The 13,783-nt window shown below is 50.4% G+C and overlaps 1 protein-coding gene across 1 annotated transcript in view; it reads left to right on the top strand.

Moving 5' to 3' along the window:
* Positions 1-13,783, top strand: part of SCARA5 (scavenger receptor class A member 5) — a 137,862-nt gene that overhangs the window by 119,525 nt on the left and 4,554 nt on the right. Inside the window, exon 7 of the mRNA XM_008066503.2 lies at positions 8,325-8,522. Coding sequence (XP_008064694.2) covers positions 8,325-8,522 — 198 coding nt within the window. The remainder of the gene's footprint in view (positions 1-8,324; positions 8,523-13,783) is intronic.

Raw genomic sequence — 13,783 nt, 5'->3', positions numbered from 1 at the left:
CAGAGTGATTTGAGTTCTTCAGGGTATATTCCCAGTAGGGGGATTGCGGGGTCATATGGAAGGTCGATTTTTAGAGCTTTTAGGAATCGCCGCACTGATTTCCACAGAGGCTGTACTAGTTTACACTCCCAACGGTTAGAAGTATTCCCTTTTCACCACATCCTCTCCGGCATCTGTTATTTTTTAAATTATTGATAATAATGGCCATTCTGACTGGAGTTAGGTGGTATCTCAGTGTAGTTTTAATTTGCATCTCCTTGATGACTAGTGAGGTTGAACATTTCTTCATGTATCTGTTGGCCGCTCGTATGTCTTGTTTTGAGAAGTGTCTATTCATATCTTTTGCCCACTTTGTAATGGAGTTGTCTGTTTTTTTCTTTTCAGCACGTTTGAGTTCCTTGTAGATCCTTGACAAACAAGGGTTTTAATGGCAGGGATACATTTCGGGAAAGCAGAAGTTATAGGCAAAATCGTAAATCAATACATGGAGGTTATACATGGGTTTGGACTAGAAAGGAGGGCTGTCTGGAAGGACTTACAGATCATAGGTGGATTCAAAGACTCTGATTGGTTAAGGAAGCAAAGCTTTGTCTAAAACTTAGGGTTGGCAGACAGGAATGTTAAGGTCTGGCCTTTGGTCACGATCTCCTCCAGGCCCCTCAGGAAGACACGTAGAACAAAGAACAGTGATCAGAGTTCAGTCCGAGCTTCCCCCTTATCCGAGGTCTGTGTGCCAGTGGATCCATTTGGTGGGGTTCTGGGTTTGTGAAAACCAGAAGACATGTTAAGATGTTATTTTTAGTTTCTCTAGGGAGCCAAATGTCTTGTGACGCTAACTTCCTTGGCTGTTGGTTTCAGCTACTATTATCTTCCTGCTTATCAAGTTGCTCATTTACTTGTCAGGGCTAGCTAAGTGCCTGACTTTCCCTTGAAGAAGCTCGAGACTTTTCTTTATTTCCACGCTTGGGGAAGGGGGCAGTAGGCCCCTAAAAGGAGTCCCTGCTCTGTCTCAGGTTCGTAGTCCCCAGTTCTAGGGCAACGGGGAAAAGAGGAACAGAGACCCAGCCCTGTGGACATCTGGGTATCCCTGCTATGGGGAGACAGGGTGGGTGTTTCAAGGAAAAGCTCTGCCCAAGACTTGTAGGCTGGGGGCTGGGAGAAGCTACGTTAGAACAACTTCCCCTTGTCTTACCTGTTTTTCCTGAGAAATGGCTACTTGGCGTTTCCCTTAGGGTTGGGTTTCCCAGCCAAGAGACAGAACCAGGTGGGGGCCAGCCTGTGGTAAGTACTTCTGTGGGCACATGGACCGGTAGACCCTGGTCTGTAGGCTAGGGACCCAGAACAAGAGGAAAGGGGTGATGGTCTCTGCACCCAGGGCCCTCACCGATGAATCCCAATATCCTCATGGGAGCTGAGTGGGAGGGGTAGGGCTTCCTCAAGGTGGTTGATGGTCATTGTCCTTTTGCTCGGGAAGGATTCTCTGGGGCTCACTGACACAGATGCAGAGGGGCAGTGAAGAGGTCCTTCAGGCAATGTAGGGCGGTTATTAGGGGATGTGGCTGCAATGTCGAAAGCCTGGGTCCCAAATCAGCTGGGCACATGGCTGTGGTTCCAGCTACTTGGAAGGCTGAGGCAGAAGTATCACCTGAGCCCAGCAGGTCGAAGCTGCGGTGGCCGTGAGCATGCCACTGCACCCCAGCCTGGGCGACAGAGACTCCAACTAAAAAAAAAGAAAAAAAGCCTGGGTCCTATTGCTTCTCATGAACTCTCTTTGCCCTCTAACTGGACCACCCCTTCTTGCTAAGGGTCTAGGAGTGCCTGAGTTGTATACAACCAAGAATCCTGGCCTCCCATTTTCCTCGTGTCAAAGAGAGAAGTCTCCCTGACCCCAAGTAGCCCCACGTGCCCTGCAGGGACTCCCTGGTGAGGCATCTGAGGAAGAAGATCCCTGGACTACCAAGAAGTGTCCTTGGCGGGGGGTGGAGGGGTCACAGACCAGGCCGAGGCAGCCTCTGAGGCGCCATGTCTGATTAAGTGGGGGATGACACATCCGTGGGGTGAGAGCATTTCCGAGTGGCGGTTGGTTACTTGGTGGGAAAGCTTTGACCTGGGACAGACACTGCTGGCAAAAAGCGGAGCTTAAACCCTCTGCCCACAGAAACCCAAACCTCTTTAGCAAGTCATGACATCCTTTTCAGGCTGGAGCAGGGTCACTGTTGGAGGGTGTTGATGATTGCCCAAGCACAGTGCTGGAGGTGGCCTCGTCATTTGGGCCTGGGAAAGGCTCCTGCCCGCCTGCTGGCCTCGGCTGTCGCTCCTCGGGGGCAGAGGAGGCCAGACACACAGGGCACAGAAAGCCCCTTGGATAGTCCAAGTTCCTGAACTGGGGCGGGCTCCACCATAAGCAGGTCTCATCTCAGCATACTGTTTCCCAGGAAGGCAGCGACAGAGCTGAAGTTTTTTTGGGGTGGGAGGCAGGGGCAGAAAAGGATGTGGAAAGCACAGCTTAGGGTCCTATTCTTTGAGACTGAGCTAGAATGAAAAATGCCATCTGATTTGGGTGAGTCCGGTTTTCAGAATCGTTTTGACCTTGAGCATGGATAAATCCTCTACCATGGGGGGACGTCCTGAGTCTGGGAGATCTGGGGACAAGTAACAAGAGGCAGGTTCCTGTGTTTGATGAGCCAACATGGGGCTCTGGGTGGGGTGGTGACTTATCCAGTTTCGTCAAGGTGCTCTCTAGTTCTTTTTCTCCTTCGTGGGCACTTTTCAGTCCCTGACATCAGTGTTGTCCTAGTGGGGAGGGGGGCCATGGGGAGTCCTGGGGGCCATGACTTTGCTTTGTACATGGGGAGCACGGACCATGGGCCAAGGACATCCTTGAAATTGGTGGTGTAATTATAGTTACCGTATGTTTCCAATTTCTTGAAGTTGCCTGTTTCCAAATAATTCTTCTGTCACTTCCATCTACATTGAAACCTCCTGAAAACTTCAACATTTTAGCATCCAAATGACATTTTCCATACTTCCTCCAGAACCCACCATAATCATACGATGGCCCACGTCCCAGTCCCCTCATCTGGGATGTAGAGTCATTGTGCCAGTAGCCTGAGCCCTGAGTCCAGAGCCCAGAGCCATCTCACAAAGGGAAGCCAGCGAGTGAGTGATTAGAAGGGCTGTGCTATTGTAAAGAGGGTGTTGGAGCTATGGGTGCCCTCATGGTGGATTCTCCATTCAGGTTCCCCCAAAGCGCTGGACTCTGGGGAGCTGTATCTTCCAGGAAGCGCCTGCCTACTTGGGTCCATATTATCAAGTGAGTTCATCCATTCAGGCATGTCTTCATTTGTGCAGACTGGGCACCTCAGGCCATGTGATCCTCGCAGTTGTCAGTGTCCTAAGAGAGTAAATAGGCAACCATGGCAGGAAGCAGTTGGCACATCCATGGAAGGGGCCAGGCGTGGGGACCAGGGAAGCCTTTCTGGGAGACAAGATATGTAAGCTGAGATTTAGCAGACAAGAAGGCTTAGGCAAGAGTACAGAAAGAGGACTCTCTGAGGTGGGGAGTCCATGTCCTTCCTCAGCTTGTTCGTGTCTCTGTTCAAGACCTTCCTTCTCCAGCCACCTAGGGTGACACCTACCCTGACCCTCAACTCCCTTCCTTCTCAACCCATCCAACGTGGCGCCTCCCCTCGCCGTCCACTCCCTTCCTTCTCCGCCCATCCAAGATGGCGCCTACCCTCACTCTCCACTTCCTCCCTTGTCCCCCTGTCTAAGGTAATCCCTGCGCTCACTCTCCACCCTCTTCCTTGTCCCCCCATCCAAGGGGGCTCCTGTCCCCACTCTCTGCTCCCTTCCTGTGCTTCTGTTCCCATCTGTTCACTTATCACCACATGGCCATGGTTGTGTTCGTTTTAGCTTGATTGCTAGTCTCTGCCACTGGGATGTCGGCCCCATAAGGCAGGGACTCTGTTCATGGATGCGTCGACAGTTCCAACAGACGCTAAGTTGTTTACTTGGCTACGTGAATGAGTGAACGGGGTGAGTTCAGGCTGGCCAGAGCAGAGAGACTAAGTCAGGGAATCTCTGACCTTCAGCCCCAGCTGCCCACTCACACCCAGCCTCTTCCTGTTATTTTGACATGACACCTGAGCTCTGCCTGACCTGTTCTGAGACCCACAGCATCCTCTGGCTGCTTCTTGCTCTCCTTACTGACCCCACACTGCGATTTTTGTTCTAGGTTTCCTGGCGGGGTGTGGCCCAATGCCACATAACATGGTGTAGACAGAGGCAGGTCTATGAGAAACCGGGGTTGACATTGACTCCGCCTCATTGATGCTGCTGGCTTCAGATGAGCTTGTCCCGGCAGCTCCTGGGGAGTTTCTCTGTGTCAGACCCGTCTCTGGAGCCCAGCTTCTCTCCGTGTTTTCCCTCTCCAGGATTTCTGGGTTCTCTTTCTCATCCTCAGCCAGGTTTTTGACAGCCTGCAAGGAGTTTGTGTTTTCAGTCAGTCTGTATGAGAATGGTCAGCTGGTCGGGGATGAAGGAGCTTTAGCAAATGCATCAAATATTGAGGTCATGCCATAGTCTTTCAGCATCGTGGGGATGGTGTGGCTTCCTGGTGACTTCCTTGGTTTCTCTGTGCAAAATATTCTGGGATTTCCCCAGTTCAGGCACATGAGGCACAGATGTCAATTTCCTTCAGAGGCCTGTAAAGCTCTCTTCCAAGTCACAGTCATTTTAGAAGGGCAGTCCTGCAGCCCACTTGGCCAAGTAAAAGAAAAATTTTGTCAAGTCCAGGAGTGAGGTGCTTGTTGGAAGCAATGCTTGAGCGGATTTGCTGTTTTGTCTGGCAGTTCTTGTAGGGTTTTCCAGCACTGTGTCACCCACTGTCACAGGGTCCCAGGACAGTATCCACCCCCACTTCACATGTCCCTGGTGGTTTCTGGCACACACAAAAAAAGATGACCATAACCTCTTCCCTGGCCTTGGAACCAAGCAAGGTTTGGAATGAGGGAGCTGAAAAGAACCTTCCTGGTCATCTAATCCAAATGCTAGTCCACAGATCATTTTCCTCTGAATCATTTGGGAAAAATACGGTTCTCTTACTTCTGCTACCAAGATTCTGATCCAGCAGGTCTGGGATGGCTCAGGAATCACGTCTTCCAAACGATCTTGATATGTGGCCACACTCAAGCCCCACGGGCCAGTATCTTATCAAATGAGAACACTCAGGTCCCCATGGGTGGGGGAACAGACCCCATGAATATCGAGGTGGGCAGAATGGTGGGAAGGGTGTTAGAAGACACATCAGGAGACCCAACTGTGTGTGATCCCAGCTCTGGCATGGCCATGTGTGTCGCTCTGGGACTATGACTCCCCAGCAGGCTTTGTGATCTGAAGGCTTCTTTCATTTGCTCCGGTGTTCTCTGCGTCCCCCAGATTTCCCCTTGGAGAACTGATACAGTGCCTTGTAATGCGTAGGCATGAATCTTCACTGCTTCCTTCATTCATTTCCTCCAGCCAGGCTCTGCGCCAGCCATTGACCTTAGAGATCAACACGACAGGGACTCAGAGAAGAGGCGCAAACAAACCCGCCTCGCTGACACCTCTTTCATTGTGTCTACATGACAGTCCTGCAACATGGTTGCTGTCCCCCTGTCACAGTTGGGGAAATGCCCTTAAAGAGGTTGTGAGAGTTCCTTAAAGTCATTCAGGTAGAAAGAGCCTACTATGTGCCAGGCATTGTTTCAAGCTCATCTGCTGCCATATTCAGTTGATTCTGTGACACACATTTTAATATCCATGAGATCAGGGAGCATCCGGCTGTTGCATAATTTGCCTCCTAACCAGCCGAGTTTTCTCCTCGGTGGCATATAAAACCAGTGAGGTGCAGGCTGGGTACGGTGGCTCAAGCCTGTAATATCAGCACTTTGGGAGGCCAAGGCAAGAGGATTGCCTGATCCTGCGAGTTCAAGACCAGCCTGGACAATTTGGTGAGACCTCATCTCTACAATAAATCAAAAAATTAGCCAGGTGTGGTAGTGTGCACCTGTAGTTCCGGCAACTTGGAAGGCTGAGGCCGAAGGCTCGCCGGAACCCAACAGATTGAGGCTGTGGTGGACATGAGCCTGCCACTGCACTCCAACCTGGGCGATAGTGTGAGACTCCAACTCAAAAAAATAAATAAATAAAACAGTGAGGTGCTTTACAAGTGGATCTCAGATTTGGTGAATCACTGTCTCTCACCTATAGATAGTAAATGGCAGAGCCGGAATTCACACCCGAGTCTCTCTGGCTTAAAACACTTGCATACTCACAACCTAGTAGGAAGTAGACAGGAACAGCCAATTCAGGGCTGAGATGCTTCCCGGGACATAGCCAGGCCACCTGCTCACAAAGCTCTGACCACCCCTTGGTTTCCTGTTTCTCCTACATCCTCCTTTTCCCTGACAGTCAAGGATGCTGGACACCAGGTCTCAACTGGGGGGAGAGGAATCCATCAATCACACTCCTTGGTACTTACCCAAATGAGTTGAAAACACGTTCCCACAAAAGCATGGATATTTATAGCAGCTTTATTCATCATTACCAAGGTGTGGAAGCAATTAAGATATCCTTCAGTAGGTGAATGGATAAGTACACTTTGGAACATCCAGACAATAGACTATTATTCAACACTAAAAAGAAATGAGGCTGGGCGCAGTGACTCACACCTGTAATTCCAGCACTTTGGTAGGCTGAGGCAGGAAGATTGCTTGAGCCCAGGTGTTCAAGACCAGCCTGGGCAACATAATGAGACCCTCATCTGTACAAAAAAAATCACATTATTAGCCAGGCATGCTGGCACGTGCCTGTAGTCCCAGCTATTTGGGAGGCTGAGACAGAAGAATCACCTAAGCCTAGGAGGTTGAGACTGCAGTGAGATGTGATGGTGCCACTATACTCCAGCCTGGGCAGCCGAGTGAGACCTTAACTCAAAAATAAAATGAGCCAGGCTCGGTGGCTCAGTCTGTAATCCCGTGCCTTTGGGAGGCTGAGGTGAGTGGATTGCCTGAGCCCGCGGGTTCGAGACCCGCCTGGGCAGCGAGACCTCATCTCTACAATAAAAAAAAAAAAAAATCAGCCGGGTGTGGTAGCGCACGCCTGTAGTTCCGGCTGCTCGGAAGGCTGAGGCGGAAGGATCGCCAGAGCCCAGCAGGTTGAGGCTGCGGTGGCCGGGAGCGGCCACTGCACTCCAGTCTGGGCGACAGAGTGAGACTCCAACTCAAAAAACAAAAAATAAAATAAAATGAAATAAGAACAAATAAAATTTTAAAAATAAATAACTTATTTAAAAATAAATAACTCATGAAAAGACATAAAGGAAGCTCAAATGCATCTTGCTAAGTGAAATAATGCACATTACTAAGTGAAGTAAGTCAATCTGAAGAGGCTGCACGCTGTAGGATTCCAACTATGCAACATTCTGGAGAAAACAAAACTGTGAAGACAGGGAAAAGCTCAGGGGTCACCAGAGGCTAGTAGGGAAGGAGGAGTGAATAGGAGGGACATAGTGGAACTACTCTTGTGATACAACAGTGGTGGGCACATGTCTTCATACATTTGTCCAGACTCACAGAATGCCTGACGCCCAGAATGAACCCTGATATGAACCGTGAACTCTCGGTGATACTGGTGATCTGTCTCTGCAGGTTCATCATTGGTAGCAAATGTGCCACTCTGTAGAGGAGGATACTGACGGTGGGGGAGCTGGGGGGGTGGGGGGTGGGGGGAGTTGTAGGAGGTATATGGGAACTTTCGGTGCCTTCCAATCAATTTTGCTCTTTTTTTTCTTTCTCTCTGTCGCCCAAACTGGAATGCAGTGGCATAATTACAGCTCACGGCCGCAGCTTCCAATCCCTGGGCTCAAGCGATCCTCCCACTTCAGCCTCCCAAGTAGCTGGGACTACAGGCCGGTGCCACCACACCCAGCTAATTTTTAAAAAATTGTTTGTAGAGACGAAGTCTTGCTATGTTGCCCAGGCTGGTCTCAAACTCCTGGGCTCAAGCAGTCCTCCTATGTCAGCCTCCCAAAGTGCTGATTACAGAGGTGAACTACCACACGCAGCCATAAAACTGACCTTTTTCAAAAAGGCTATTACAAAGGGGAGGAGAAGAAGGCTGGCAAAGGCAGGAGGGACACAGGGTGACTTCGGAGCTGAGACCTCGCCGTGACTGGAAGCCCAGCCCTTTCTTCCCTCCTGCCGGGGCACAGGGGAGCCAGAGAAGGTCCCTAGGCAGAGTCCTGTGTGTCCGAGGATATTGATCGTGGATGCTCCTGGCAGGTGGCGTGGAAGCCCAGGTGATGATCCGCCTGGTGAACGGCTCGGGCCCGCACGAGGGCCGCGTGGAGGTGTTCCACGACCGACGCTGGGGCACCGTGTGCGACGACGGCTGGGACAAGAAGGACGGCGATGTGGTATGCCGCATGCTGGGCTTCCGCGGCTCGGAGGAGGTGTACCGGACGGCCCGGTTTGGTCAAGGTAAGGCGCTCCGGGGGCGGAAGACATGGGGAGAGGGCCCGCAGGTCCTCGGACTGGGCGGCTCTCCAAAGCCTGACTGCCCTGGACTTTGATCCTGCCAAGTGTTCCCCCCCTGCCCCGCTTCTCCCGATTCTTCCTGCAGGGGGAGCTCACCGTCCCCCAGGCCTCTCCCGCCCCTTGTCTTCAGACAGCTCTGATTACTAGAAGGTTCTTCCTTTCCCTGAGCCTAAGTCTTGTCTCCTGTCTGTTTCCCATAGTGGCCCTCGTTCTCGGTCCTGTCTCGGGCACAGGTCTGGTCTCCCCTGGACTGGCCAGATCTTCAGATCTTTGTAAATTGCTCTCTTATTTCTGTCATTTCTGTCATGGCTTAACACTTACATACCGCTCACTTCGTGCCAGGCTATGTCCTAAACATATTACAAATATTCACTCATTTCATCCTTACAGCATTACGAAGTAGATACAGATAGCATCCTTGCTTTTCTTTTCTTTTTTTTTGAGTCAGGGGTCTCACTCTGTCGCCCAAGCTGGAGTGCAGTAGCACGATTGCAGCTCACTACAGTCTCGACTTCCTGGACTCAGGCGATCCTTCCGCCTCAGCCTTTTGTATTTTTTGGAGAGACAAGGTCTCGCTGTGTTGCCCAGGCTGGTCTCGAACTCCTGACCTCAAGCACTCCTCTTGCCTCGGCCTCCTGAAGTGCTAGGATTACAGGCGTGAGCCACCGCGCCCAGCCTGGCATCCTTGTTTTTCAGATGAAGAAACACAGACACAGCTAGCAAATGGCAGAGCCGGGGTTTAGACCCAAATAGGCTGCTCAGGAATCCGCACTCTTAACAGGTCTGCTGGGCTGTCTCCGCCTTTCTCATCTTTTCCTTCTCTAGGTGAATATCCCCAGATATTTCATCTTGGCCTCATATGACAAGATTTTGAAAGCCTGCACCATTTGGGTTGCTTTCCTTTTGACACACTGAAGCTCACTGACCTTCCCACAGATGGTACAAGGGGCTTTGAGGGAGGACACATCTTTTCAGGTAGATGGCTTATTGGGACCCTGTCCTGTCGTGAGGAGGGTGGCTGTATCCTGGCTCCAGTCTCCATCCACCCCAGGGAGTCTCTCCCGATGGCTCTGTATTGGTCTGCAAGTGCTGCTGTAACAAAGACCACACACTGGGCGGCTTCAACAGCAGACGTTTATTTTCTCCCAGTTCTGGAGGCCAGAAGTCCCAGATCAAGGTGCTGGCAGGGCTGGTTTCCCCTGAGGCCTCTCTCCTTGTCTGGTAGATGGCGTCTTTTCCCCGTGTCCTTATGTGATCATCCCTCTGTGCAGGTCTCTGTCCTAATCTCTTCCTGTGAAGAGACCAGTCAAATTGGGTTGGGGTCCATCCCAATGACCTCATTTTATCTGAATCGCCTCTTTAAAGGCCCTATCTCCAAATAGTCACATTCTGGGGTACTAGGGGTTAGGACTTCAGCAGGATTTTAGGAGGGACACAGTTCGACCCACAACCTCTCTGTTACTTGGCATGCTTACTGTGGCCACTGTCTTAGTTCATTCAGGCTGTTATAGCAAATTGCCATAAACGGGGGACCTTCCAAACAACAGACATGTATTTGTCACAGTTCTGGAGGCTGGAAGTCCACGATCAAGGCGTGGGCAGACTCAGCGCACTGCAGGGGTCCGCTTCCTGGTTCACAGACAACTCTAGCTATGACCCCACAAAGCAGAAGGGCCCAGGGAACTCCGTGGGGTTCCTTTTATGACGGAGCGCTAGTCCCATTCGTGAGGGCTCCACCCCCATGGCCTAGGGAGGGAGGGGAGAGGAAGGAATTCCTGTGCCTGGCACACCTAAGTCCTCCCTGGCAGCTCTCCCGGTGGTCTAGCAACCGTAAAGTTTTTCCTGGACAGGGCTGAGTACCCAGGTGATCTGTTTCCCTGGGGAAGAGCAAGGCGAGCCCCAAATGAGAGAGGCTTGAAAATGTTTTAAATTTTAAATCGGCCCAGGAGGCATTGGCAAGGGAGCAGTGCAGTTGAGGAGGTGGGGGAGGGGGGAGCCTGGAAGGTTCCGGATGCCAGTGGGACCTAGCACAGCTGGGAACAGCCTCAGACCAGCTGGAAACAGCTCCCAGTGGACAGCAAAGGAGGTAAGGATGGGAACAAATCAGACAGTTGTAGGTGGTATTGGGGCGGATAGAATCAGCAGTGTTTGTTCACTTCTAATTATATCGCAATTACCATTTTGAACCCTTTTTTCTAAAATAAGATCTGAATGCTGGTAGAGGGCTCAGTGCAAGGCTCAGCCAGCATTTGCTCCTTGCCACCAATCCAGTACGGTTGGATAGCAAATATTTTAAGCCAGGTAGTCTCTGTCGTAACGACTCAATTCTGCAGTCATAGCAGAAAAGCAACCACAGGATATGTCTTCACATGGGTAGGGCTGTGTTCCAATAAAACTTTATTTCTAAAAACCAGCATTGGGGCCAGGAGCAGCGGCTCACACCTGTGATCCCAGCATTGTGGGAAGCCAAGGTGGGAGGGTCGCTTGAGTCAGGGGGTTCAAGACCAGCTGGGCAACATAGCAAGACTGTATTTCTAAAACACGAGGGGGATAAGTGAAAATCCGGCACTGGGACAGAAATGGCCCATGGTTTGCCACCCCCTGGCTTAGTGTTATGTGCTGTGGGTTTTAGTTGTATGTGGACCAAGGACTGAGCTGGCTGGGCATCGAAGGCCAGATCATATTCTCTTCGCCCCAGTAGCTATGGAACCTCAGTTTTCCTCTCTCTTAAATATCTGTTAAATCGCTGTTCTGCCTCCCTCTGTTTGAGGCCCAAATAGAAGCCTGTGGAATTCAGTAACACGTATTTCCCCTATTAATATTACTCTAGGCCGGTTGTAGTGGCTCATGCCTGTAATCCCAGCACTTCGGGAGGCTGAGGCAGGAGAATTGCTTGAGGCCAGGAGTTCAAGACCAGCCTGGGCAACAGAGCCAGACCTTGTCTCTACAACAAATTTTTAAAAATCATCCAGGCATGGTTGCACACATGTATAGTATAGTCCCAGCTACTCAGGAGGCTGAGGCAGAAGGATCACCTGAGCCCAGGAAGTCGAAGCTGTGGTGATCCACGATCATGCCACTTTACTCCAGCCTGGGCGACAGAGAGACCCCGACTCAAAAAAATTTACTCTAATAAACCTATAGAAGGTGGAATGTTAGCTCTGTGAAGCAGAGATTTTTTTGCTCTTGTTGTTTTGTCTTTTTTGTTGTTGTTCACTGATGTATTCCAAACACCCCGAATAGCATTGAGCACACAGCAGGCCCTCAGTTATTTGTTGAATGAATGAATGATATGGCTAATATAAAATCCACTTGCTTACCAAAACAGCAGCCCCTTCAAGCAGCCACTCGTGCTGTAAGTATCGGACAACCTGGGCGCTAGTCCCAATGTTGCCACTTCAAGATTTTTGCTGTTGTAATAGCAAGATATTACTATTGTCACTGCTTTATTTTCCCCATCTGTAAAATGGGTTGCTATTACCTTACCTACTTACATGCTAGAACTTTTTTGTATAGCTCAAAAGAGACAGCTAGTGCAGAAGTACAGACAGACCTAGCCCAGAGCCGGGTTTCTCAGACACAAATAAACTTGTGACTCACCCATCCTGGGATCCATGCAAGCTCTGATTCAGGCCAGGGAACCCCAGACTCTGCATTCCTTCCTTCCTTCCTCTCTCTCTCTCTCTCTTTCCCTCTCACTCTCTCTCTCTTTCTTTCTTTCTTTCTTTTTGAGTTGGGGTCTCACTCTGTCGCTCAGGCCGGAGTGCTATCGCATGAACTCGGCTCACTGCAGCCTTGACCTGCTGGGTTCAAGTGATCCTTCCACCTCAGCCTCCATGCCTGGGTAATTTTTTTTTTTTTTTGAGAGACAAGGTCTTACTGTGTTGCCCAGGCTGGTCTCAAACTCCTGGGCTCAAGCAATCCTCCCATCTCGGCCTCCCAAGGTATTAGGATTATAGGCATGAGCCACTGCACCCAGCTGAGAACTCTGCTTTTTTTTTTTTTTTTTTTTTTTTTGAGTTGGCCTCTCACTCTGTCACCAGGCTGGAGTGTAGTGGCAAGCATAATCATGGCCTCGACCTGCTGGGCTCAGGTGATCCTTCTGCCTCAGCCTTCAAAGTAGCTGGAATGACAGGTGCATGCCACCACACCTGGCTAACTTTTTTTTTTAACTATTGTAGATATGAGGTCTCACCAAGTTGCCTAGGCTGGTCTCAAACTGGTGGGCTCAGGCAGTCCTCTCACCTCGGCCTCCCAAAGTGCTAGGATCATAGGCATGAGCCACCATGCCCATCCTGAGTCTGCATTTTCAACAAGCTCCTGGGTGCTGTTGACACTCTTGGTCCTCAGACCGCATCTTGAACAATCAAATGTTTGTTGTAAAGCTAAAGCTACAATTGGAACCTAGAGCCAATGGAGTCCTAGCCTCTACGACAAGGTGTGAAACACAGGGAGGGTTTGCTGGCTAATTCCTCCTCCCGTGACACCCCACACCGCTGTCACCAGTGCAGACACTCAGCGCTGCTCACCGGTGACCCTATTGCTCCTTGTATTGGTCCTTCCGTGACTGGACAGTAGCCAGAGCTCTGTGGCTAAACCCCAACTAGAGTTTGGAGCTGGGTAACCTCGGGCCTGTTCTTTATTTATCAGTCTTCTTTATTTGCTTTGGGTGTGACTAATCCCACAGAGCTCTTGGGCCTGCAGCCTTTTCCTGGGTAATTTGTAAACTGTTGTGTTTTCCAAGAGACCTTTAATCTGCAAAGTATTGCTGAGCCTCAAAGGGCTTATTGTGTAAGAGCCACAGTTATCCAGGCCAGGAAGAGGCCCTGGAGAAGAGACAGCATCCAAGGAGGCAGCGGAAGGAGGCGTCTTCTCCCTGCTCTGTCCCCAAGTCCACTGCATGGCGAGCCAGTGACAACAGATGCCGAAAGTCTCCACATAACAAAAATATGTCTGAGCCACTCAGTTCATGTGAAAAGATTCAGCCAGTAGTGAAGTGATTTAGACGTTCCCTTGATGTCCTTTGTTTTTTTAAGATGTGGGGTACAATTGAGGGTTAGGGATACAAGTGGTCATCGTATAGGTAAAGTTTGGACCTCTCTTTGGTCCCCACTTAGCCTGGGTTGAGATCAGGTATCTTTTTTTTCTTTTTTTTGAGTTGGAGTCTCACTCAGTCGCCCAGACTGGAGTGCAATGGCCGCTCC

This window comes from Carlito syrichta, unplaced genomic scaffold (assembly GCF_000164805.1).
Source record: "Carlito syrichta isolate Samal-C Ts95f unplaced genomic scaffold, Tarsius_syrichta-2.0.1 Scaffold308976, whole genome shotgun sequence".
In the NCBI taxonomy this organism is placed as follows: Eukaryota; Metazoa; Chordata; class Mammalia; order Primates; family Tarsiidae; genus Carlito; species Carlito syrichta.
The sequence above is the reverse complement of the archived record's forward strand: the minus strand, read 5'-3'. Positions and strand labels throughout refer to the sequence as shown.